The 26183-nt window shown below is 58.3% G+C and overlaps 1 protein-coding gene across 3 annotated transcripts in view; it reads left to right on the top strand.

The window, feature by feature from the left end:
- The window catches only part of LOC144949037 (alpha-actinin-1-like), a 57853-nt gene that overhangs the window by 14797 nt on the left and 16873 nt on the right, over positions 1 to 26183 (top strand). For 2 of the 3 annotated variants that reach the window (XM_078878829.1, XM_078878830.1), the window contains exons 3-9: positions 14120 to 14234; positions 14944 to 15063; positions 16621 to 16707; positions 17070 to 17157; positions 17579 to 17657; positions 22736 to 22817; positions 26035 to 26120. In XM_078878829.1, coding sequence (XP_078734955.1) covers positions 14120 to 14234; positions 14944 to 15063; positions 16621 to 16707; positions 17070 to 17157; positions 17579 to 17657; positions 22736 to 22817; positions 26035 to 26120 — 657 coding nt within the window. Of the gene's footprint in view, positions 1 to 10708; positions 10928 to 14119; positions 14235 to 14943; positions 15064 to 16620; positions 16708 to 17069; positions 17158 to 17578; positions 17658 to 22735; positions 22818 to 26034; positions 26121 to 26183 lie in introns of those variants that run through there. The other variant, XM_078878832.1, reaches the window with a different exon arrangement.

Below are 26183 nucleotides of genomic sequence, written 5' to 3'. Positions count from 1 at the left end.
CGAGGCTTTCCTGGGTAAATAACGACGACGACGACGACGAATGTTGTTGTCAGCGCGCCTGCTGTCGCATTCATCGTCTGGTTCGCGCTGCTCTCAGGGCGTCCCCAGTGAGCAAGCCGAGCGGTGGATCTCAGCCTTGGTGGAACAGAGGCCCCCCACTCGAAACCACTGCTTCCCGTGCCCCCCACTTCACCCCCCCAGATAACTAAGGCCACAAGCCTCTAGTCAACACAGCGCGAGGCACTTGTTTGGGTTTGCGTATCGGCGTGTTTTCTGTTGGCGAGGGGTGGTTGGTGCTTGTTGCGGCTTGGCGTGTTTTGCGTTAGCGAGGCGTCCGCTTCTCGCGTACCAGTGGCGTGTACGGACGCCGCAAGCGTGGCGCTCGCGGTACCCCAAGATTACTCCTGCACGGTATCCAGCCGCAGCCTGGGCAACCTCCCCTGAAAGAGACGGTGGGTGCAGAGTGGGGACCACGAGACATATCCCGCACCTCGCAGCCCCAGGATGAACATTCATCCTCCAGCTTGCCCAGGGGAGGGGTGGCGTGGGGGTAGCGATGGGGGTGGCGTGGGGGTAGCGATGGGGTGGCGTGGGGAGGGATGGTGATGTTTGGTTTCTGGTGAAAGCATCATAATCAGCCACACCTTCATCAACACCATCAACACCATCATCGCCATCATCACCACCAACAACCATGAGTAGCAACATCAGCACAACCATTCGCTTCGGCAGCCACACCTCCATCATCATCAGCACCATCAGCACCAGGAGCTTGATCAGCTTCATTGGCAGCAGCGGAACCATCACCCACACGACCATTGTCAGCAGCAAAACAACTTCATCATCAGCAGCAGCAGCTGCAGCTGCCTCGTCATCATTATCAATGCCAGATGTCGAGGAAGCCGATTCACATTAAAACAGAGGGACCTTCTATCCCCGGGTCTTTGTGTGTGTACAAGTGGGGAGGGGTGGTGCACTGGTTAGCGCACTGCGCTACAAACCTGGCAACCCCAAGTTCGATTCCCTCTGACTGCCAACATCAGTGACGAATGTCTGAGCCGTTCCGAGGCCTTCCCGAGGTCGACTCAGCCTGAAATGAGTACCTGGTGTGGTGCGAAAACGCCACCAGTGGGGAGACAAAGGCGGCCGGGCGTAGTTCTGGCCACCCACCCCCCTCGTGTGTTGGCCTTCGTAGGTGCTGTTCGCTAGCAGCACTTGCCCCAGCAGTTCGTTCAAGGCTATACGGGGAATCTTTGTCTTTGTTGGTCATGAGATGTTGTACAGAGGACTTTACAAAAGTAATATCGAGAATGTTTACCGTTTAAACATTTGAAATACAGTATATATTTATTTATCCGCCCCCCCCCCCAATTGAATCCCACTTCTGCTCTCGGTGTTCATCTCGCGAGACTCCATGCGGAACTCGTGCAGAGCTGAGCGGCGGCCATTTGTGTTCCTAGAGCGGCCCACAGAAGTGGGTGTCACAGGGCTACCTCTGAGGTCCCTTCGGCGGCGCTGCGGCTCCACACGGAGGCAGCGCTCTCCCACTCGCCTGGCCCCTGCGGAGTATGACGACCAACCTCGGCTTTAAATTCAAAGAGTTGGAATATTGATCAAATCGGGTGGCAGAACCACATTTGTTAACGTAATGCGTTTATTTGTGCAGTCATTGGTGACGGGATTGCAATCAACAACCCCTTCCCCCCCAACTAAACTTGTCAACGTTGACCCAACGTTAGCGCAACGTTGAGTCAACGTTTCACGTTTACTGGGTCAGCCCACGTGCAAATCCGGTGTTAATCGCAGGTGGCGGAAATCCGGATATGAACTCAGGATCCAAGCTCCTTGATTGAGAGTTTGGCTTCACGTGGAGAGAACCCGCAGAAAAACCCCGGTGTGAGAAACCCTGGTGAGAAACCCTGGTGAGAAACCCTGGTGAGAAACCCCGGTGTGAGAAACCCCGGTGAGAAACCCCGGTGTGAGAAACCCCGGTGAGAAAAACCCTGGTGAGAAACCCCGGTGTGAGAAACCCCGGTGTGAGAAACCCCGGTGAGAAACCCTGGTGAGAAACCCCAGTGTGAGAAACCCTGGTGAGAAACCCTGGTGAGAAACCCCGGTGTGAGAAACCCCGGTGAGAAAAACCCTGGTGAGAAACCCCGGTGTGAGAAACCCCGGTGTGAGAAACCCCGGTGTGAGAAACCCCGGTGTGAGAAACCCCGGTGAGAAACCCTGGTGAGAAACCCCGGTGTGAGAAACCCCGGTGTGAGAAACCCTGGTGTGAGAAACCCCGGTGTGAAAAACCCTGGTGAGAAACCCTGTGAGAAACCCCGGTGTGAGAAACCCGGTGTGAGAAACCCCGGTGTGAGAAACCCTGGTGAGAAACCCCGGTGTGAGAAACCCCGGTGTGAGAAACCCCGGTGTGAGAAACCCCGGTGAGAAACCCCGGTGTGAGAAACCCTGGTGTGAGAAACCCCGGTGAGAAACCCTGGTGAGAAACCCCGGTGTGAGAAACCCTGGTGTGAGAAACCCCGGTGTGAGAAACCCCGGTGAGAAACCCTGGTGAGAAACCCCGGTGTGAGAAACCCCGGTGTGAGAAACCCCGGTGTGAAAAACCCTGGTGAGAAACCCCGGTGTGAGAAACCCCGGTGTGAAAAACCCTGGTGTGAGAAACCCCGGTGTGAGAAACCCTGGTGAGAAACCCTGGTGAGAAACCCCGGTGTGAGAAACCCCGGTGTGAGAAACCCCGGTGTGAGAAACCCCGGTGTGAGAAACCCCGGTGTGAGAAACCCCGGTGTGAGAAACCCTGGTGAGAAACCCCGGTGTGAGAAACCCCGGTGTGAGAAACCCCGGTGTGAGAAACCCCGGTGAGAAACCCTGGTGGAAATACCCCGGTGAGAAACCCTGGTGGAAATACCCCGGTGAGAAACCCCGGTGAAATACCCCGGTGGAAATACCCCGGTGAGAAAACCCCCGGAGTAACCCATCACGCTCACGCAAAGAGGTGCGAGGCCCTGGCAGTGACGGAGAGGGTGTTCCAAACAGGCGGGAGACGCGTTTACCAATCATCAGGCTCGTGCGGCGAGTGCCCAGTAAACGTAGAAAAGTCGGCCCAACGTTGGCCCGACCTCTTTGGCTCGACGTCGGCACGACGTTGGCTCGACGTCGGCACGACGTCGGCACGACGTTGGCTCGTCGTCACCGCTTCCCCCTCGTCAGACTGCAGTCTCCTCCTCTCCCAGCAAACAAAGTCAAACTTCTCTCGTGTGAATTATCTCGTGTGAATTCTCTTGTGTGAATTATCTCGTGTGAATTCTCTCCTGTGAATTCTCTCGATTTTTTTTCTCTGCCGGTGTTTCAGTTCCGTCCCGACGGAGCCCTCCGCCCTCGCACATTTCCACACCGCTTGTGTCATCAGATAAAAATTGTTTTCCCCAAAAAGTGATTATCTGTTGAGCTCGCGAGACAAAGATCACCCCACCCCCTCCCCCGCCCCCTCCTGTAGCCTTCACAGACTGTTGGGGCAGCAAGTGCTGTTAGCGAGCACCTATTATGGCCGGCACGGCACACGAGGGGGTGGGTCGGTTTCCAGCACCACGCCCGGCCGCCTTTGTCTCCCCGGTTTACGATGTTTACACACCGCACCTGGTACTCATTTGAGGCCGAGTCTACCTAGGGGAGGCCCAGTGTCGATCCCGATATTAGTCGCTGGTGTTGGGGGTATCGAACTGGGTCGGCGGCTTCGTAGCGCAGCGCGCTAACCGCTGCGCCGCCTGTCACACCGTTCACCACCGAGGGGCGGTGATCTCACCACGGGGCTGGTGCCAGGCTCGGTGCACCTTGAGGCCACGTGCGCTGTCGACGGCTCACGCACGCAGACGGACCCTTTCGGGAGGGGGGGAGGTATGTTGCGTTTCAGTTTCTATTTTTCTTCAAGCCCACGCATTTTTCAAGGCGAGCGTCATTTTAGTGCCGTTAAATTTTTTTTTACCAAAATTATTTTGTAGACATCTTTCGCCGGGGCAGGATTTTTTTTTAAGAAAAATATTTTTGGGTCGTGTTTATTTATTTATTTTAAACTTACTTTATATTTACGGAATGGGACCAAAAAAAAGTGATGTGAGGAAGGGAGTAATGGACCCGCTGACGGGCGGTGTAATTTACGCCACAGGGATAAGAATGCGCTCCGACATTTACTGCCCATATTCGGGTTCTTAGGGAGATGGATGGGGTCTGGCCTGGCCGTCGTCAAGGCAACGACCAAACACTGAGGGCTTGTAACCACTCTACCTCCCCCCCACTCTGCAATCGATTAATCTTCTCGATTCAATACAAATTTCGAATATTTCGTTTTGTTCACGCAGTTATATATATAAACCCCAATAACTTTAGAACGCGGCCTTAATTGGCATGGGGCAGCCTTTCCCATTTTTGGGGGCTATCAGGCCTAGTTCCGTGCCAAAGCCTGTGGAATATCCGTACGCTTGGGCAGGTCTTGTGTGTTCTCTGTTGGTGATGCTTATTCTCTCATTATTACATGTCACAAATAAAATGCATTCTGCATGAATGTGATTTGACGTGAATGATCACACATTATTTTACTATTATTATTATACCGCCAGTTGCTGAGCACGGGGCTCAGAAGGTCCACAAGGGCCAGTGGCCAGCAACGAACAGCACCGTGAAGTTGCGTGACGCGTTTTGACGGATTGAGCGAAGTTAACTTTTGTTGTTGAAAGAGGTCGGAGATCGGTGGGAAAACGCGTGATGGTGGTGGTGATGGTGGTGGTGATGGTGGTGGTGATGGTGGTGGTGATGGTGGTGATGGTGGTGGTGGTGATGGTGGTGGTGATGGTGGCGATGGTGGCGGTGATGGTGGTGATGGTGGTGGTGGTGATGGTGGTGGTGATGGTGGTGGTGATGGTGGTGGTGATGGTGGTGATGGTGGCGGTGATGGTGGTGGTGATGGTGGTGATGGTGGTGGTGGTGATGGTGGTGGTGATGGTGGTGGTGATGGTGGTGGTGATGGTGGTGATGGTGGCGGTGATGGTGGTGGTGATGGTGGTGATGGTGGTGGTGGTGATGGTGGTGGTGGTGATGGTGGTGATGGTGGCGGTGATGGTGGTGGTGATGGTGGTGATGGTGGCGGTGATGGTGGTGGTGATGGTGGTGATGGTGGTGGTGGTGATGGTGGTGATGGTGGCGGTGATGGTGGTGGTGATGGTGGTGATGGTGGCGGTGATGGTGGTGGTGATGGTGGTGATGGTGGTGGTGGTGATGGTGGTGATGGTGGCGGTGATGGTGGTGGTGATGGTGGTGATGGTGGCGGTGATGGTGGTGGTGATGGTGGTGATGGTGGTGGTGGTGATGGTGGTGATGGTGGCGGTGGCGTTGGTGATGGTGGTGATGGTGGCGGTGATGGTGGTGGTGATGGTGGTGATGGTGGTGGTGGTGATGGTGGTGATGGTGGCGGTGATGGTGGTGGTGATGGTGGTGATGGTGGTGGTGGTGATGGTGGTGATGGTGGCGGTGATGGTGATGGTGGTGATGGTGGCGGTGATGGTGGTGGTGATGGTGGTGATGGTGGTGGTGGTGATGGTGGTGATGGTGGCGATGGTGGTGATGGTGGTGGTGATGGTGGTGATGGTGGGGGTGATGGTGGTGGTGATGGTGGTGATGGTGGTGGTGGTGATGGTGGTGATGGTGGCGGTGATGGTGGTGGTGATGGTGGTGTGGTGGCGGTGGTGGTGGTGGTGGTGGTGGTGGGGTGTGGTGGTGGGTGGTGGGATGGTGGTGATGGTGGGGTGATGGTGGTGATGGTGGGAGTGGTGGGTGGTGGTGATGGTGGTGATGGTGGTGGTGATGGTGGTGGTGGTGGTGATGGTGGTGTGGTGGTGGTGGTGATGGTGGGGTGGGTGGTGGTGGTGGTGATGGTGGTGGGGTGATGGTGGTGATGGTGGCGGTGGCGTGTGGTGATGGTGGTGATGGTGGCGGTGATGGTGGTGGTGATGGTGGTGATGGTGGTGGTGGTGATGGTGGTGATGGTGGCGGTGATGGTGGTGGTGATGGTGGTGATGGTGGTGGTGGTGATGGTGGTGATGGTGGCGGTGATGGTGGTGGTGATGGTGGTGATGGTGGCGGTGATGGTGGTGGTGATGGTGGTGATGGTGGTGGTGGTGATGGTGGTGATGGTGGCGATGGTGGTGATGGTGGTGGTGATGGTGGTGATGGTGGCGGTGATGGTGGTGGTGATGGTGGTGTGGTGGTGATGGTGGTGATGGTGGCGGTGATGGGTGGTGGTGATGGTGGGTGATGGTGGGTGGTGGTGATGGTGGTGGTGGGGTGGTTGGTGATGGTGGGTGGTGGGTGATGGTGGTGATGGTGGAGGTGGGTGGTGGTGATGGTGGTGATGGTGGGGTGATGGTGGTGATGGTGGTGGGTGATGGTGGTGTGGTGGTGTGGTGGTGGTGGTGGTGGTGGTGTGGTGGTGTGGTGATGGTGGTGGTGGTGGTGGTGATGGTGGGTGTGGTGTGGTGATGGTGGTGATGGTGGTGGTGGTGGTGGTGGTGATGGTGGGGTGGTGGTGGTGGTGATGGTGGTGAGTGGTGGTGGTGGTGGTGGGTGGTGATGGTGGTGGTGGTGGTGGTGGTGGTGGTGGTGATGTGTGGTGGGTGATGGTGGTGATGGTGGTGGTGGGTGGTGGTGATGGTGGTGGTGGTGTGGTGGTGGTGATGGTGGTGATGGTGGGGTGATGGTGGTGGTGATGGTGGTGATGGTGGTGGGTGATGGTGGTGATGGTGGTGATGGTGGTGGTGGTGGTGGGTGGTGGTGGGTGGTGGGTGATGGTGGTGGTGATGGTGGTGATGGTGGTGGTGGGGTGGTGGTGATGGTGGTGATGGTGGGGGTGGTGGTGGTGGTGATGGTGGTGATGGTGGGGTGATGGTGGTGGTGATGGGTGGTGATGGTGGTGGTGATGGTGGTGGTGATGGTGGGTGATGGTGGTGGTGATGGTGGTGATGGGTGGTGTGGTGGTGGTGATGGTGGTGATGGTGTGGGGTGGTGTGGTGGTGAGTGTGGTGGTGGTGATGGTGGTGGTGATGGTGGTGGTGTGTGGTGATGGTGGTGGGATGGTGGTGGTGGTGGTGGTGGTGGTGATGGTGGTGATGGTGGTGATGGTGGTGGTGGTGGTGGTGGGTGGTGGTGGTGATGGTGGTGGTGATGGGTGGTGATGGTGGTGATGGTGGGTGGTGGTGATGGTGGTGGTGGTGATGGTGGTGGCGGTGGCGTTGGTGGTGGTGATGGTGGTGGTGATTGTGGTGGTGGTGGCGTTGGTGGTGGTGATGGTGGTGGTGATGGTGGCGGGAAAGGGAATTCCAAAGTGGGGGCAGTGTAAGGGAAGAAGCCGGCAGAAGTGTTGTGACCTCGTGACCTCGTGAGTGAATGAGGTGTGAGTGTGCGTGTGTGTGCAAGTAGGTGAGTGATAGAGTGTTGCGAGTGGACGAGTGGGTTAGTGAGCGAGTGGATTAGTGAGCGAGTGGGTTAGTGAGCGAGTGGGTTAGTGAGCGAGTGGGTTAGTGAGCGAGCAAATGTGCGAGTGGGCGAGCGGGTGAACGAGCGAGTGTCTTGTTGTGTCCTGCAGTGTTGTTGGTGGTAGTGGTGGTTGTACGCAGTGCGGTGGTGGTTGTGGTTGTTGTGATTGGACACGGTGTTGGTGGTGGTTGAACACAGCGTGGGGTGGTGGTTGGGGCGGCACGGTGCCTGGTACCAGACAGTCCGCAACACGGGGGGTGCAGGAGTAGCAAAAGAGCTTGAGGAGTTCATCCCGTCTCTCCTCGCCACACGCTGCGTTCAAACACCCGCGTCTCTCGCTCTCTCCCTCCTCTCTCTCCCCCCACGTAGACGGCGGCTATTGCTGGCAAATCGCAGCCCTCATTCCATCGGGAATTTGAAGCGGGGGGTGAACAGAGATATAAATATATAATGAAGTCGACTTGTCGGCAGTGACGAAGGTGTTTGTGTAAGTGATGAAAATCCCACCCCCCAAACCTCAGAGCCCCACTCAGCATTTCGTAAAAAGGAAGACGCGGGGAAACAGACGGGCCAAGCCAGCCCCATACGCGAGCCTCGGTTCCAGTGGGTCACTGGTCGTGAGCGGGAATCGACTCGGGTGAGCGGGCTCACAGCGCGGCGCAGCGCTCATCACGGCGCCACCGCTTCCCTCGGTAAAGCAGCTACGCACGTAGCCGCTTAAAGACAAAGATCCCCCTTATAGCCTCCAACAGAGTGTTGGGGCAAGTGCCGTGGGTGAGTAGCGGCACCCACGAAGGCCGGCACACCGAGGCGGTGGGCGGGTGGCCAGCACCACGCCGGGACGCCTTTGTCTCCCCAGTGCTGATGTTTGTTTTACACACCGCACCAGGTACTCATTTAAGGCTGAGTCGACCTTGGGTAGAGAGGCCTATGACCGGCTCAGATAATCGTCACAGCTGTTTGTCGTGAGCGGAAATCGAACTCGGGCACAGCGCACGCTAACCATTGCGCCACCGTTCCAATTTTACGTCCAAAGACAAAGATCAACGTTATGTCCTTTACAAGCTTTTGGGGCAAGTGCTGTTAGCGAGCACCTATGAAGGCCGGCACGGCACACGAGAGGGTGGGTGGCCAGCACCACGCACGGCTCCCCAGTGGCAATGTTTACACACCGCACCAGGTACTCATTTGAGGCTGAGTCGACCTAGGGGAAGCCCAGGACCGGTTAAGATATTAGTCACCGGTATAGGCCATGTGCCGTAATCAAACTCGGATCGCCGGGTTCGTAGCGCAGCGTAGCACTGACCGCTACTCCACCGCTCCCCATTCACACACCTACCTACACACACACATTCACACACCTACACACACATTCACACACCTACCTACACACACACACCTACCTACACACACAATCGCTGACGACCCGCGCGCTCGCTCACTCCGGATCTCCGTCCCTGCTTCTGCAGCATCTCACGAGTGTTTACACGGAGTCTGTGTCAACACGGGACTCTCTCTCCACCCGCCACTCGGGCAGAGAGAGCCTAGGCAGCAGCGCTCCAGATGATCTCTGGGCCGGGTTATTCATCATCTCGTGGCCAGGGCGGTGCGTGCGGTGCGTGCGGTGCGTGCGGTGCGTGTACGACCACCGACAACAACATCCCCTGGCACCGACCACTTCGTCGTCGTCTCGTGCTGCCTGGCGCGTGGAGGCTCGAGCCGCTGGATCGAGTTACTCCGCTGGGGCGGCTGGCAACGAGCCACGGCGTTGTCCATCGGCATTCCTCCATCTACCACCAAAACATTTTATATTTCTCAACGCGCCGTGAAGAGTTGTGTACGGTCGGTATCCGCTCCACCGTTTTTCAGAGCGCGAGGGATGTTGTTTAGCCGGGTGGCGGCGGCGGTGGTTGCGGCCACGCCGCTGCACGCGGCCGCCTGTGATCCGGCAGCGGAGGCAGCGGCGAGGGTTGGTGGGTCGCGCGCAGATGGTGCGAAACTCCCTTCTACCCGTGGGGGTCGAGGAGCCGTGTCACAGAGGTCGCAACCGGGTACCCGATACCCGTACCCTACCCGGCTACCCGTACCCGGCCGGGTACGGGTAGACCGTGAGTCACTGGTGAGTCACCGTTTGTCACTCATTTCCCAACGTCTTGTCTCTTCTCACAATTCAAGTTCCTAGAATCAACCCACCCGCGCCTGCAACATGGCTTCATCCCAGAGGTCGCAATCGGGTACCCGATACGGGTACCCTACCCGTGTACGGCCGGGTACGGGTACCCGTTTGCGACCCTGGTACGGCCGGGTACGGGTAAGGAATCAAAGCCCGTTTGCGACCTCTGCCGTGCCCTGGCTCGCCAGGAGAAGGCGGTGCAGACAAGTGTGTACGCGGCTGTCCCGTCTGTACGGGATGGAGTGTTTCCCCTTCCCACCACGTGCACACTCATTAATTGGCCGATAACATCTTCATGTATATGGGGGACCCGCAGAGATTGGGTCGTGGTTGGCGGCCAATGGAGGGGACGCACGCGAGGAGACGTCTACGGCGGAGACGGAGCGGCGAAATCGGCACCTAGATCGTTAGACACAGTGTGAGACACACAGACAGACAGAGTGTGAGACAGACACACAGAGTGTGAGACAGAGTGTGAGACACACAGACAGAGTGTGAGACACACAGAGAGACAGAGTTTGAGACACACAGAGTGTGAGAGACACAGTGTGAGACAAAGTGTGAGACACACAGACAGAGTGTGAGACACAGAGACACAGAGTGAGAGACAGACAGAGTGTGAGACACACAGACAGACAAGAGTGTGACACAAAGTGTGTGTATACAAGCAGACTCGTGTGTGTGTGTGTGTATATAGGCAGACACGTAGACACGTGTGTATGGATACAGGCAGACACACAGACGGGTTGTGAGACAGGACAGGGAGACTTCTCGCCTCCCGGGAGCTCGCCGCACCCCCGTGGGTGACATTTATTGCGGCTCTTTCTTGTCCCGGCTTCAAACGGAGCAGAGCGGCCAGCTTGGCACACCGTGCGGTGGTGGTGGTGGAAGTGGTGGAGGTGGTTGTGGTGGTTGTGGAGGTTGTGGAAGTGGTGGAGGTGGTGGAAGTGGTGGAGGTAGAAGTGGTGGAGGTGGTGGTTGTGGAGGTGGTGGTGGAGATGGTGGTGGAGATGGTGAAGGTGCTAATGGTAATAATGATGGTGATGGTTGTGGTAGCTGCCTGCATAGGTGCTCGCTAACAGCACCATCAGTCAATTAAAGGGCTTTATGGGGGATCTTGTCTTTGGTGATGGTGGCGGGGTGAAGAAGACGAGCTTTTGCTGCCTGTCAGTGGCGGTATGGGAAGGTCTTCATCCAGCAGTGGAGTGATCATGGCTGACGGTGATGGTTCGTTACTCTATCCTGCTCAACACCGCACACGTGTCCCACTCATCGTCGCGATCTCAATTGTGACGAGATGTTGACTACCTCACCTGGTGTGCAGGAGGTCGTGGGTTCCATCCCGACACCGACGACGCCTGCTGATGTATTATTTGGAGTTTGCTTGTGCTCGACATTTGTTGAGCTAGTGGGCATCAGCTGGTAAAATACAAAACAGTTTAATCGTTTAGTAGGTGGTGTATCGCTCTACATCAGAATCTTGATGTGGAGTGCAGGAGGAGGAATCCGATGAGCTATGAAGCTCTTTTTCACAGGTCAGCAAAGGAGTGTAAAATGGTAAGCAGCTCACTAAATATGAAAAAGTAATAAATTAAGTAAGTCCGATTTATCACGCTTGGGCAGCAGCAACAACAACAGCAGCAGTATCAGCAGCAGCAGCAGTATCAGCAGCAGCAGCAGCAGTATCGGACCACACCAAGACAACAGCAGCAGCAGTATCAGCAGCAGCAGCAGTATCGGACCACACCAAGACAACAGCCGCAGCAGTATCAGACCACACCAAGACAGCAGCAGCAGTATCAGACCACACCAAGAGAACAGCAGCACACAGCGACCTCGACACAACGGCACATGAAGGTTGCACTCTCGCTACGACTCGGGTAGCATCGGAGAGCCGTACACTCTCGGTGCTTCTCATGGTGGCGGTGGTGGTGGTAGCGGTGGTGGTGGTGGCGGCGGTGGCGGTGGTGGTGGTGGCGGCGGTGGTGGCGGCGGCGGTGGTGATGGCGGCGGTGGTGGCGGCGGTGATGGTAGTGGTGGCGGTGGTGGTTGCGGCGGTGGTGGTGGTTGCGGTGGTGGTGGTTGTGGAGTCACAACACTGGGCTCTTTATTTGCCCGGGGCACAATTTGATCCTCGGCCATCGACTGCCCCCCCACCTGCCGCATTTATTTATTTTGTATTATGCCGTCGAACAGAGCTCCCTTAAACTCGCCGTGCGAGCGCCGCCGACGAGGCGGATTATTTATTTATTTGTCTCCCCCTTCCCCCGTCGCCGGGCCTCCTGCCGCAGGTGGGTCTCACGTTTCTGGACCTGGCGGGGGCTGGGGGGGTGGCGGGGGCTGGGGGGGTGGTGGGGGCTGGGGGGCGGTGGGGGCTGGGGGGGTGATTTGCGGGCGACGTGAACGCTGCCGGTTTGTTGTTTTGGTCTCCGCACCGCGGGGGCGTTCGATCGATCACCGTCCGTTGCTTCGCTCGTCGCCGTGCGCCGCGTTCCCCCCCACTTCTGAAGGATGCCTCCATCTAGAAATGATGACGACGGCCACGACGATGCTGATGGTGATGATGTCAACTCATAACGCCGCACCCAGGGCCTTGGGTAGAGGGGGTGTGCGGGACCCCCCGACGCCTTCAAACACAACCGTGACGTCGAAGCGCGGGCCCCCCAAAGCGCGGGGCCCCCCAAAGCGCGGGGCCCAGGGCGGTCGCCCAGACTCGCCGTGTACCCGTCGAGAGAGACAGAGATGACGACTCGAAGGCGCCAGGAGGAACCACAGGCGAGGAGTCGTGACGCAGCAGCGGCCACACCGTGAGGATCCGGCGCTACCAAACAATTATCCGAGCTCTGCGGTCCTCTAGACATGAAGGTGGTGTCGGCCGACTAATAGGTGTTTATATTGATTAGTTGCGAGCACCTGGAAAGAAAACCGCACGCGACTGTGCGAGGGGGAAACACTCTTTTCCCCCGTACAGGCGGAACAGGTGGCGTCCGCACTTTGCCGTGCCGCCATCCCCTGGCGAAGCCAGTCTCGCTGCTGCCTCCACGGCGCTCGATGAGACGCCACGTGACCAGCTGCTGCCGCCACCGCCGCCACGCGGCTGTCTCCGAGTGACGCGGCCCAGCGGTAGCGCGTTGGCCGCTTGTTGTCGGGGTTCCCGGTTCGAACCGGGCAGGCCGCCCCGCTCCAGTCACCGCGGCTGCATCGACCGTCATCACAATCCCACGCGCCGCCTGCCAGAGTCGGCGTCGGGCTCCAATTTTTTCCCAAAGTTGGTAAAAATTCCCGGACCGTGGGACACAGCGGCGTCTTTCTCCGTGGACAGCCCTCCTCTCCCAGCACTTGCTTCGCTGCCCATTGAGGCTATGAAGGGGGGGGGGGACCCTTTGTCTTTACGCCGTGCTCCCTTCTCTCTCTCTCTCCGTGCGCCGGCATCGTCTTACACACGAGGAGCGGCGGTGGCGGCGGCGACGGAGGAGGCGGCGGCCGCCGTCGTCGCCGCCGCGGCTGCTGCTGCTGCTGCCCACGCTCGCACAGGGGGCGCATTGTGAGCGGCGCGCACCGCCGGACGCACGCGGCGCGGAGACACGGGAGGGCACGCTGGACAGGACCATTGCGCGTCTCCGTTATGTTAGACGGATTGACTGCTCGGGTATCGCCAGTTCGCATCTAGCAAGTCGCACTCTGACCTACTGCAGCCTCTGGAGGAGGTCCTACACCGTTAAGGAAGCCCTGCAACTTCTGAACGAGGTCCTACAACCTTGACAAGATTCTTTGCAAACTCTGGAAGAGGTCGTACAATATTAGGGAGGCCTACGACCTCTGGAGGCGGAGGAGGCCTGCGACATCGAGGAGGTCCTACAACCGTGAGAATTTCCTCACGCCTTGAGATGGTTCCACAAAGTCCAGGAGAGGTCCTACAACATTGAGGAGGTCCTGCACGCTTCAGGAGGTCCTCCAACGTCTGGAGGAGGAAGAGGTCCGGTTACATTAGGGAGGTCCTACACACTTCAGGACCTCCTCCAACATCTGGAGGAGGCCCTCCAGGTTTGAGAAGGTCCAACGACGTTTTCGTAAATTGTAGTCGTCATCGTCATCGCCACCACGATGAGGAGCCTTCCTCGTCCCATCGAAATGTACAACCCGGTGAGTCCAGGCTTCGTGGCCGCGAGGGGCCGCGAGGGGCCGGGTGACGTTCACGCGCGGGCGAGAGACACCACGGAGACACCGCCTGTGTCTCTGTCTGCAGACACGTGGTGCGTGTAGCACACGCGTGTAGCACACAACGACAACAGCCACAGCCGCCAATAGGCACTCAGTGGCGGCGGTGACGTCTCCACCACGGGGCTTGCGCCAGGCTAGGTGAGCGTGCCCGGGCGACCGTCGCCTGACGCTGTCTCTGCCCCCCCCCACCCCCCGCAGACGTTCACGGCGTGGTGCAACTCCCACCTCCGCAAGGCCGGCACGGCCATCGCCAACATCGAGGAGGACTTCCGGGATGGCCTGCGCCTCATGCTGCTGCTGGAGGTCATCTCCGGTGAGCCGCCTCGTCACTCCTCACGGGTCACCACGGGGGTCACCGCGAGGTTCACCATGGGGGTCACCACGGGGGTCACCACGGGGATCACTGGTCAGGTCCTGATCATCATCGCGATGACCGTCCTCATGGCTGTGTGTGTGTGCATGGCTGTGACGGTGCGTACTGTGTGTGTGTGTGCATGGCCGTGGTGGTGTGTGCTGTGTGTGTGCATGACCGTGACGGTGCGTGCTGTGTGTGTGTGCATGGCCGTGGTGGTGCGTGCTGTGTGTGTGTGCATGGCCGTGGTGGTGTGTGCTGTGTGTGTGTGTGCATGGCCGTGGTGGTGTGTGCTGTGTGTGTGTGCATGGCCGTGGTGGTGCGTGCTGTGTGTGTGTGCATGGCCGTGGTGGTGTGTGCTGTGTGTGTGTGCATGGCCGTGGTGGTGCGTGCTGTGTGTGTGTGTGTGCATGGCCGTGGTGGTGTGTGCTGTGTGTGTGTGCATGGCCGTGGTGGTGCGTGCTGTGTGTGTGTGCATGGCCGTGGTGGTGCGTGCTGTGTGTGTGCATGGCCGTGGTGGTGTGTGCTGTGTGTGCATGGCCGTGGTGGTGTGTGCTGTGTGTGTGTGCATGGCCGTGGTGGTGCGTGCTGTGTGTGTGTGCATGGCCGTGACGGTGCGTGCTGTGTGTGTGTGTGCATGGCCGTGGTGGTGCGTGCTGTGCGTCTGCAGGCGAGCGTCTGCCGAAGCCGGAGAAGGGGAAGATGCGCGTTCACAAGATCGCCAACGTCAACAAAGCGCTCAACTTCATCGCCAGCAAGGGCGTCCGCCTCGTCTCAATCGGAGCCGAGGGTAACAGTCACCCTCATCGTCACCCTCATCGTCACGGCCGTTGTCACCATCGTCGTCGTAACGATAAAACGGATTGGCGATCGTCTCCTTCTGCTTCTGTCGCATGGAGCCAGCAGCACCGATGAGGGGCTAGATCGAGGTTAGATGACCAGCCATGAAGAACGTGACCGGATGCCCGAAGGAACCTTTGTGAGCCAGTGAGTCTGTGAGCGTGTGAGGTAATCTGTGCGAGCGAGTCTGTGCGTGATTCTGTGCGTGATTCTGTGCGTGATTCTGTGTGTGAGTGAGTCTGTGAGTGTGTGAGTGAGTCTGTGAGTGAGTGAGCAAGTCTGTGAGTGAGTGTGTGAGTGAATCTGTGCGTGATTCTGTGTGTGAGTGTGTGAGTGCGTGAGTGAGCGAGCGAGCGAGTGAGTCTGTGCGGGGCCCCGTGGAAGAGAGGCCAAAGCAGTTCCACGAAACGCAACTCCTTTCTGGCGCGAGGCCGCGGCCATCCATCATCACCGGCCACGGCCTTTGAAGCGCGCAAAGGAATTAATATCGCCGGAGAGGGAGGAGGATGGTGGAGGAGGAGGAGAGGAAGGAGGAAGAGGGTGGCTGTGTGGGTGTAGAACAGGGAGGACTCATTATGGCGCGCCTCTAAACGGGGGGGCTGGGGGGGGGCGAGGGGGGGGCAAGGGGGGGGCAAGGGGGGGGGGGAGGGGGGCGTCAGCAGAGTTCAACATCTGCGCCAGAAAAATTACGGGAATTTTTGCGTCGTGAATTAATTTATATTTTCTTTAAATGCGAAAATAATTGCGCGATAATTAATTTCGTGAGGTAAACATCAAAACGGCGGAGGGCGGGGGGAGGGCAAACCCTCACTGGCACGCAGAAGGTGGCGCTTGTGCACTCGCGTTACGGCGCCGCGTGCCCCCCCCCCCCCCCCCCGTGCCGGCCACAACGAGCGCTCTCAGCGAGCTGCCCCCCCCCCCCACACTGTGTGTGTGTACACCGTGTGTGTGTACACCGTGTGTGTGTGTACACCGTGTGTGTGTGTGTGTTCCCCGTGTGTCAGTGGTGTCACGGGTGTCACCACTTGCGGCGTTACCACCCTGCCGCCCCATTTAAAACTAAACAACAACAACAACAATGTTGTCGTCGTCCATTTTTTTTTTGCCATGAAGTCTTCGGCCCTCCGTGAGCAGCTTTTGTCGGTCGACCTGCCGGCACTTCTAGATCATGTCCCAGCGGAAGTGACGATCTGGTCGGGTGGCGGAGGGCAAGTGACACGAATTTTGCCATTTAAACAACAACCGCTGCACGTGGCCTAACCCCAACTGCGGAGTTGAAAATTCATTTCTGTAGAGCTGCTTTTTGTTTTTAGTTTGTTGTCTTTCCCCCGCACCTCTCATCAGCACGGTTGGCTACGTACGGTGCGAAAGAAGTTCAACATAATGCGACGTACATACACACGTGCAGAAACAGACATGGCTGACCTTGCAGTGTGCTGGCTACGAATCCCTCGCGAGATCCACAAACTCTGAGCGCCCCCCCCGCCCGGTCATTTGTGCCGAGCAGAGATCGTGGACGGGAACGTGAAGATGACCCTCGGGATGATCTGGACGATCATCCTGAGATTTGCTATCCAGGACATCTCCGTTGAAGGTACGAGGGGAGACACGGGGAGACACGGGGAGACACGGGGAGACACGGGGAGACACGGGGAGACACTGGGGCATGGGGGTGTGACAGTGATAATGATGGTGATGTTGGTGATGGCAGTAATGGTGATGTTGGTGATGATGATGGTGAGCGTAATGGTGATGGTTATGATTGTGATTGTGATGATTATATTGATGATGGTAATGATGTTGACGATGATGGTGAAGATTGATGATGATTATGAAGGTTAGAGGTGATGGTTGATGGTGGTAATGGTGAGGATGGTGATGATTATGGTGAAGGCTGATGGTGGTAATGGTGATGAGGATGGCGATGTGATGATGGTGGTGTGATGGTTCGTGCAGAGACGTCGGCAAAGGAGGGGCTGCTGCTGTGGTGCCAGCGCAAGACGGCGCCCTACAAGAATGTCAACGTGCAGAACTTCCACCTGAGGTCCGTCGCCCACTCACCCGCCCGCCCGCTCACTCACCCACTCACCCTCTCCATTACACGCCCACTCACCCACTCACTCACCCAACCACTCACTCACCTTGTCACTCGGCCACTCACTCACTGGTGATGGTGATAATGTTGCCCGTGGTGGTGATGACGGTGATGGTCACGACGTTGTCTATGGTGGTGATGACGGTAGTGACAGTGGTGGCGATGTTGGCGACGGTGGTGGCGATAATGGTGATGGTGGTGATGGTGGTGGTGATGGTGGTGGTGGTGATGGTGGTGATGGTGGTGGTGATGGTGGTGGTGATGGTGGTCGTGACGGTGGTGGTGATGGTGGTGGTGATGGTGGTGGTAACGGTGGTGACGGTGGTGATGGTGGTGTTTGTCTCTGTCTCTCTGTCCACGTGGCGCTCAGCTGGAAGGACGGCCTCGCATTCTGTGCCCTCATCCATCGGCATCGCCCTGAGCTCATCGACTTCGCCAAGCTCAGAAAGGTAGCGCGGTCGTGTGTCTCCTCGTGTCTCCGCTAGCGTGTCTCCTCGTGTCTCCGCTAGCGTGTCTCCGCTCGTGTGTCTGTGTGTGTGTTTGCATCTTCCCGTGGTCACGTGGATTTTCCTCCGGGTCCTCCGGTTTTTCCCTCCACGTTTAGAATCGACATCGCGACGCGTTCCGAGCGTTTGGCTGCTGCGATGACTTTCCACGCGGCGATGATGCTCAGTCACTTGGTTGAGCTACAGAACTCGGTGGGGCCTCGCCTGGTAAAACAACAAATGTCGAGTTGTAGTTGACGGGTGCTCGGCTAACAGCACTCGCCTCCCAACCAGCCCGCGAGGACTCCGCGGGAGGGGGACGTTGTCTGCGCGAGCGTTCCCTGCCGCCGAGCGGGACCGCGGCGCCGCGCTCGCGTCGTCGTACGGTGCGACCCGATGGGCGGTGTGCGAGCGTGGGGTGGTGCGGCGTGGACACAGAGGCTCCCCCTTGTCGTGCCGGCTCGTCCCGGCTCGTCCCGGCTGGCCTGTCCCGCTCTCCCGTCTCCTGCGGGCTCCGCTCCGTCCGCTGATCGTCGGCACGGTCCCCGTGCCCCCTCCCCGCCTCTTCTCGTTTTCTCGTCGGGAGGAAATTGCGGTTAAGTGGCCGGTGGGCCCTGATTATGTGAAAATGGTTGCCTTGTGAAACAACAGCACCACCCCTCACCCCTCCCCCCACCCCCGCCCTACTGCCAACCCCCCACTCTAGGGACCCCCACAACCACATTCAGACTCCAGCCTCACGCCACCCCCCCCCCACACTCCTGACGTCTCAATTAACGAGGGGTTTGCGATCATGAATGGGTTCAAATCAATTAGGGGGAGGTCGTCACGGTGCTGGGACAGGGGTCAGGGGTCAGGGCCACTCCCCCTGCAGGCCTGGGTTCCAACCCGGGTGTCAGCCTCATAGACACACACAGAGACCCACAGACTCACACAGACACACACAGAGACCCACAGCCTCACATAGACACACACAGAGACACACAGACTCACACAGAGACCGATAGACTCACAGACCCACAGACTTGCGTAGAGACCCACAGCCTCACACAGAGACCCACAGATTCACATAGAGACCCAAACATGCACAGACCCACAGACTCACAAAGAGACCGACAGACTCACAGACCCACAGACTCACACAGAGACCCACACACTCGCATAGAGACCCACAGACTCGCATAGACACACACAGACTCGCATAGAGACCCAAACATGCACAGACCCACAGACTCACAAAGAGACCGACAGACTCACAGACCCACAGACTCGCACAGAGACCCACAGACTCGCGTAGAGACCCACAGCCTCACACAGAGACCCACAGATTCAGATAGAGACCCACAGACTCACATAGAGACCCACAGAATCACATAGAGACCCACAGACTCACGCACAGACCCACAGACTCACAAAGAGACCGACAGACTCACAGACCCACAGACTCGCGTAGAGACCCACAGACTCACGTAGAGACCCACAGACTCACATAGAGACCCATAGACTCACATAGAGACCCATAGACTCACATAGAGACCCACAGATTCACATAGAGACCCAAACATGCACAGACCCACAGACTCACAAAGAGACCGACAGACTCACAGACCCACAGACTCACACAGAGACCCACACACTCGCATAGAGACCCACAGACTCGCATAGACACACACAGACTCGCATAGAGACCCAAACATGCACAGACCCACAGACTCACAAAGAGACCGACAGACTCACAGACCCACAGACTCGCACAGAGACCCACAGACTCGCGTAGAGACCCACAGCCTCACACAGAGACCCACAGATTCAGATAGAGACCCACAGACTCACATAGAGACCCACAGAATCACATAGAGACCCACAGACTCACGCACAGACCCACAGACTCACAAAGAGACCGACAGACTCACAGACCCACAGACTCGCGTAGAGACCCACAGACTCACGTAGAGACCCACAGACTCACATAGAGACCCATAGACTCACATAGAGACCCATAGACTCACATAGAGACCCACAGACTCGCATAGAGACCCACAGACTCACATAGAGACCCACAGACTCGCATAGAGACCCACAGACTCGCATAGAGACACACAGACTCACATAGAGAACCAAAGTTGGGCGAGGCTTGCAGGGGATGACAATGTGGTGAGTGATGTGGTGAGCGGTGTGGTGAGTGGTGAGTGGTGTGGTGAGTGGTGTGGTGAGTGATGTGGTGAGCGGTGTGGTGAGCGGTGTGGTGAGTGGTGTGGTGAGTGGTGTGGTGAGCGGTGTGGTGAGCGGTGTGGTGAGCGACGTGGTGAGCGACGTGGTGAGTGACGTGGTGAGTGGTGTGGTGAGTGAGGTGGTGAGTGGTGTGGTGAGTGATGTGGTGAGTGACGTGGTGAGCGGTGTGGTGAGCGGTGTGGTGAGCGACGTGGTGAGTGACGTGGTGAGTGACGTGGTGAGTGATGTGGTGAGTGAGGTGGTGAGTGAGGTGGTGAGTGGTGTGGTGAGCGGTGTGGTGAGCGGTGTGGTGAGTGATGGTGGTGAGTGATGGTGGTGAGTGATGTGGTGAGCGACGTGGTGAGTGACGTGGTGAGTGATGTGGTGTGGTGAGTGAGGTGGTGAGTGGTGTGGTGAGCGGTGTGGTGAGCGGTGTGGTGAGTGATGGTGGTGAGTGATGGTGGTGAGTGATGGTGGTGAGTGACGTGGTGAGTGACGTGGTGAGTGTTGTGGTGTGGTGAGTGAGGTGGTGAGTGGTGTGGTGAGTGATGTGGTGAGTGGTGTGGTGAGTGATGTGGTGAGTGACGTGGTGAGCGGTGTGGTGAGTGACGTGGTGAGTGGTGTGGTGAGTGATGTGGTGAGTGACGTGGTGAGCAGTGTGGTGAGTGATGTGGTGAGTGACGTGGTGAGCGGTGTGGTGAGTGATGTGGTGACGTGGTGAGTGACGTGGTGAGTGGTGTGGTGAGTGACGTGGTGAGCGGTGTGCCAAGAGGCCGTGTGGCTGCGGGTGACGGTGCAAGCTGCGTGCAAGCGGAGGTAGCAACTTCCTCTCTTCCTCCTCCTCGTTCATCACCAACATGTTTTTCACCCCCCCCTCCACCGGTCCAAGTTCCTCCGAAACTTTAGTAACGACTGTAATTCCTCTAAAGACGTGCGTGGTTTTAGGATAACATTAAATAACATTTAAAATGTCACTTTTGGTCGCGACCAACTCGCCTGTCTCAACGCGACGCGTAACGACCTTGAGACGGGGGGGGGGGGAGTGGGGGGGGGTTGGTGGATCGTGCGGAGATTTCGTAAACCTCCAAGGAAGTGCGCAGCGCGGGGAGGGGGGGTGTCCCCTCGGTTGCAGCGCTCTGCTGAGCTCCCCCCTAGGACCCTCCTTCAAAGCAGTCTTGAGACTCTGTGAGCACTTCCTCACTAATACACATGCGGGTTTAAAATGATCAGATTGTATTATAATGCCACGGTAAATCATTTTGACAGTCATCGTAACGTTTAATTATGGTGGTGGTGACGATGTTGTTACTAACATCATCATCACCAGCTTCACAGCACTTTAACCACTACACTACCGCTCCCCACATCGACACACAAAATACAAAGATCCCCCGTGTAGCCTTCACAGACTGTAGGGGCAAGTGCTGTAAGCGAGCACCTATGAAGGCCGGCGCGGCACACGTGGGGGTTGGTGGCCAGCACCACCCCCGGCCGCCTTTGTCTCCCTAGCGCTGACATTCACACATCACGTCATGTACTTATTTAAGGCTTAGTCGACCTAGGGGAGGTCCCAAACCAGATATTCGTCACCGATTTTGGCCGTGAGTAGGAATCAAACTTAGGTCGCAGGGTTTGTAGTGCAGTGCTCAAGCCACTGTCACCGCTCCCACATGGACACCCACACACCAGCAGCAGCAGCAGTTGGCATTCGCCACTAAGTGGTGGTGACGTCACCACTAAGCGCTTGTGCCAGGCCAGGTGCACTTTGATGCCATCACATGAAGTGTGATAGGCTCGCTGCTGTGTCAGGAGGTCACGGGACAGACCCAGGTGCCATGGGTTCATTTGTCGACTGACTGAGATGAGTGGCCGATGCACCACCTATGCCCCCTAGTGTGCCAACTTCCTGTGTTTTATCCGCCCGGCGCTCCGCTCGTTGATGTGAGCGTCGCCGCTCAGCCCTCCGCTGTGTTGCTGGAGGGCGACAGCCTCCAACTGCCACTGACCGGGAGTCGAACTCGGGTCTGTGGGGTCGGGGGTCGCGCCGTGTGGGCACCGCACGCACCTGCGGGTGATTTCCTGCCCCCCCCACCGGCACGTTCCGCGTGGCGTGCGTCACCACGCCAGCCGCCCCCCCCCCCCCCACCTCACCTGCGGGGTCGCACCACCTACACGGGCGCCCCCCCCACCCACCACCCACTCGTTAATTCCCCCCCCACTAAACAAAACAAACAAGGGGTGGTGTTGGTAGTGGTGGTGGTGGGGGTGGCGGTGGGGGTGGTAGTGGGGGCGGTGGTGGTGGGGGTGGTGGTGGTGGTAGTGGGGGCGGTGGTGGTGGGGGTGGTGTTGGTAGTGGTGGTGGTGGGGGTGGTGGTGGTAGTGGGGGCGGTGGTGGGGGTGGTCGTGGTGGCGGTGGTAGTGGGGGCGGTGGTGGTGGGGGTGGTGTTGGTAGTGGTGGTGGTGGGGGTGGCGGTGGTAGTGGGGGCGGTGGTGGGGGTGGTGGTGGTGGTGGTGGTAGTGGGGGCGGTGGTGGTGGTGGTGCCGGCGACGCACGGCCGACCCAACCCGGACGAATTCCTCACTGGGCGCTGGGCCGTCCGTGAGCAGCGTGGTGCTGCAGGATCCTGCGGTGGAGTTGAGCACAGCGACACCGCTGCTGCCTCACCGCGGCACCCATCACTTCCTGCCGCACTCACAGAACACGGACCCCAAAGCGGACTGGTCGGAACCCGAGGGACAGAGAGAGAGAGATGGTGGCGGTCCGAGAGAGAATGACGATGATTTTACCCTCCCGTCTTTACCCTCCCATCCCCCTCCCATCCCCCTCGCAGGATGACCCCATGACGAACCTGAACACGGCGTTTGAGGTCGCCGACAAGTACCTGGACATTCCCAAGATGCTGGACGCTGAGGGTACGGCACCACAGCCTCTGTCACCTGACTCACACCTGCCTCACACCTCTCTCTCACCTCTCATCTGCCTCACACCTCTCTCTCACCTCTCACCTCTATCACCTCTCTCACCTCTCTCACACCTCTCACCTCTCTCACACCTCTCACCCCTCTCTCACACCTCTCACACCTCTCACCTGACTCCCACCTCTCACCCCTCTCTCACCTCTCACCTGACTCCCACCTCTCACCCCTCTCTCACACCTCTCACCTGACTCCCACCTCTCACCCCTCTCTCACACCTCTCACACCTCTCTCCTGCCTCACACCTCTCACCTGTCGTCTCACCTGTGGCCGTCTGACCAAGAGCCGGGTGCGACGCCGACGGGAGCCACGCGTCCGTTCTGCCGCTCCCCACTCGGAGCGCTCGCTCCCCACTCGGTGCGCTCGCTCCCCACTCGGTGCGCTCGCTCCCCACTCGGTGCGTGACCGTTCTCCCGGCAGCACCAACGAGGAGGAGGGGCGGCGGGACGAGGAGGAGTTGGGGTCTGGGGGGGTCTCTTGCGAGCGTCGCTTCTCTCTCCCCTCGGTGCCCTGTGCACCGCTGCAGCCTTCACGCGCTCGTGCCTGCTTCTGCTATCCGACAATAATAATAACAGCAACAACAATGACAACAACAACAATAACAACAGTAACAACAACAATAAGCACAACGATAACAATATCAACAACAACGATAACAACAATAACAACGTCGTCGTTTGTTTACACAGGGAGGCGTCGCCGAGTCTCTAGGCTCCTTCGCAGGAGGAGGTTTGCCGCTCGACGTTGTTTGGGCAACTCCGTGTTGATCACTCGTGACATTTGTTTCCCTTCCCCCAAGGGTGCAAGGTGGTCTCAACCCGCCCGGTGCATCGGCGGAGAATCGCGATTCCCTTCTTTTGTGTCTGCAGCCGTTGGCTCCATAACGCCCACATTAATACGCGCACATCACAACAATAATAATAGTAATGTTGATAATCACGGCCTAACGCGTAGGCTTTCGCAGGCAATGTTATTACCGTTCTCAATTGAATTTCGGGTCGGCCCACGGAGCAATCCGTCCGCTCCTGCGTCGTCAGGAGCCCTGCTGGGCCGGGTGGTGGAGGGTCTGGACGACACAGATCCCGTCTCGGGTCGTCACGTGGCTCGACCCAATTATCAGTCGCTAAAAATAATAATTATTATCATTATCATTGCAGCCCTGTGTATCAATCCACTGCTGGATGACGGCCTCTCAGAGGCATGGACCTCAGAGGCATGGCCATGCTTCACCACGCTGGGCCAGTGCGGGTTTGGTGAAGGGGGAGAGACCTAAATGGCCAGCTGGCGTGCCTGGCGGTCGCCCATCCAAAGCGCTCTCCAGGCTCAACACCTGCTTAGCTTTCGGAGGTCTGACAAGACCACCAGGGCGCTTTCGCCGCAAACTTGGGCCGCCGGGTTGCAGAGCGCTAACTACTGCGCGACTACACCCCCTGCCCGTGCACGAATCATGATCACTCATCTAGCGGTGGATTGACAAAGGCGCGTGCGTTTGTGTGCACTTATTGATAGAATTGTGTACGTGTGTGTGTGTGTGTGCGCGCCGTGATGTGTGCATGTGTAATTTGTTCATCTGCGTGTGGGTATTCGTGTGTCGCTCGAGCGCTGAGCTCGGCACGATTCTCGCTCGATCGCTCGCTCGTCCGTCCGTTGTTGCCACCGTCATCTTCGTCGCCGTGAGAGAGAGGGGAGGGGGGGCGGCGGCAATGGGAGACCGCTCTAAGTTAAAACACGAAACGCAACAATCATAAAAAAACGTCTCTTCCCTTGTAGCGAAATAAACAAGGAAGTTGAGTGCTATTTTACGTGCGCCTCTCATGAGGCTTTACTCAAACCGATGCTGGTGAACTGCCCAGATGTGAACCCTTCCCCGTTCCGAGACATCTGCAAGTTGCAGGGTGGTGGTGTCCCGTTCGCCGCCGAATCTCAGAACGTGCGAGCGGGTTCAGCGTTAATTGTATTTAGAGAGGCGTCGTAGCGCCGCGGTTTTTAAAGACGTCTTTACTCACCGCAGAGAACCGTAGCGACACGACCACCGCACTCTGTGATGGCTGGCGCCAAACTGTGCCCCACGCCCTCCCGCATGGCCTTGTGGGAGCCTCGGGAGCAATGGCATTTATTTATTTAAGTGTTTCTTCCAATCCCGTTCCGATGACGTACGCTCACGTCATCGGAACGGGAAAGGGTTTTAAGAGGCAAGGATCGGCGGTTTAAATGGATCCAACCACGGTCAATCGTCGGGTTAGCGGCGCCCAGTGGGGAGAAGTGTGGGTACTCTCGCCTCTCTGAAAGACGCGCTGGCCAGCGTGGAAGAGCAGGCCAACCATTCTCTTCGAAAGTGCTCTCTGGAGCGGAGACCGTTCCGCCGGCGGTGGCGCGAGCGGGCACTTGCGGGAGCTGCGCCTTTGCCCGAGCTAACGCGACGCTGTTGCTTCGGCCGAGCGTAGACATCGTAAACACGGCCCGCCCGGACGAGAAGGCCATCATGACCTACGTCTCCTGCTTCTACCACGCATTCTCGGGCGCCCTCAAGGTACACGGGGGCCCCAGAGGCCCGCCCCGGACGGTTCGTCGCGACCTCGTCGCGACCTCGTCGCGACCTCGTCGTGACCTTCTTATTTGCACCGCGCGCGCTGCCAACGAGCCGTGCCGCGCGACGGTCGCTTGAGCGGACGGGGCGACCGATGGGCGAACCCCGCGCCGACCGACGGACAGTCGCACGCACGCCCCGGCGGCGCCTCGCCCTAACTCGCACGTCTCCCTGCGCACGGCGGCGGCCCACCACCCCCCCCCTCTCTCTTAACAGCGCTCGGTCGGCCGGACCACCGAGATATCTCTCCGGCAGCACCGCCCGTCCCCCGCCCCTAACTCGCACGACGATGACCCCCCCCCCGCCCCCCCCCCTCTCTTGTGCAAGAAGCTTCCGACGGTCGCCTGAGCGTCGTAGAAACTCCGTGAATGCGGCTGACATGTGCGACCGCCCCTCCTCCCTTCGCCCCCCCCTCCGCACGCCACGTCCTTGCACCCCCCCCCCCACCTCCTCACCCCCCCCACCTCCTCACCCCCCCCCACACCTCCTCACCCCCCCCCCCCACACCTCCTCGTGTCTTCTGCTGCCCCCCGTGTTCCCGCGCTCCGTGGCGGCGTGGGGGAGCAGACATAGTGGGCACGGTAAAGCCGGACGAGAAGGCCATCATGACCTACGTCTCGTGCTACTACCACGCCTTCTCGGGGGCGCAGAAGGTAACCGTCGCCGTGGCAACGCCGCAGCAACATCCGAGCGGGGCTGGGAGGGGGGGTGTAGGG

This window comes from Lampetra fluviatilis, chromosome 52 (genome assembly GCF_964198595.1).
Source record: "Lampetra fluviatilis chromosome 52, kcLamFluv1.1, whole genome shotgun sequence".
Taxonomy (NCBI): Eukaryota; Metazoa; Chordata; class Hyperoartia; order Petromyzontiformes; family Petromyzontidae; genus Lampetra; species Lampetra fluviatilis.
The sequence above is the reverse complement of the archived record's forward strand: the minus strand, read 5'-3'. Positions and strand labels throughout refer to the sequence as shown.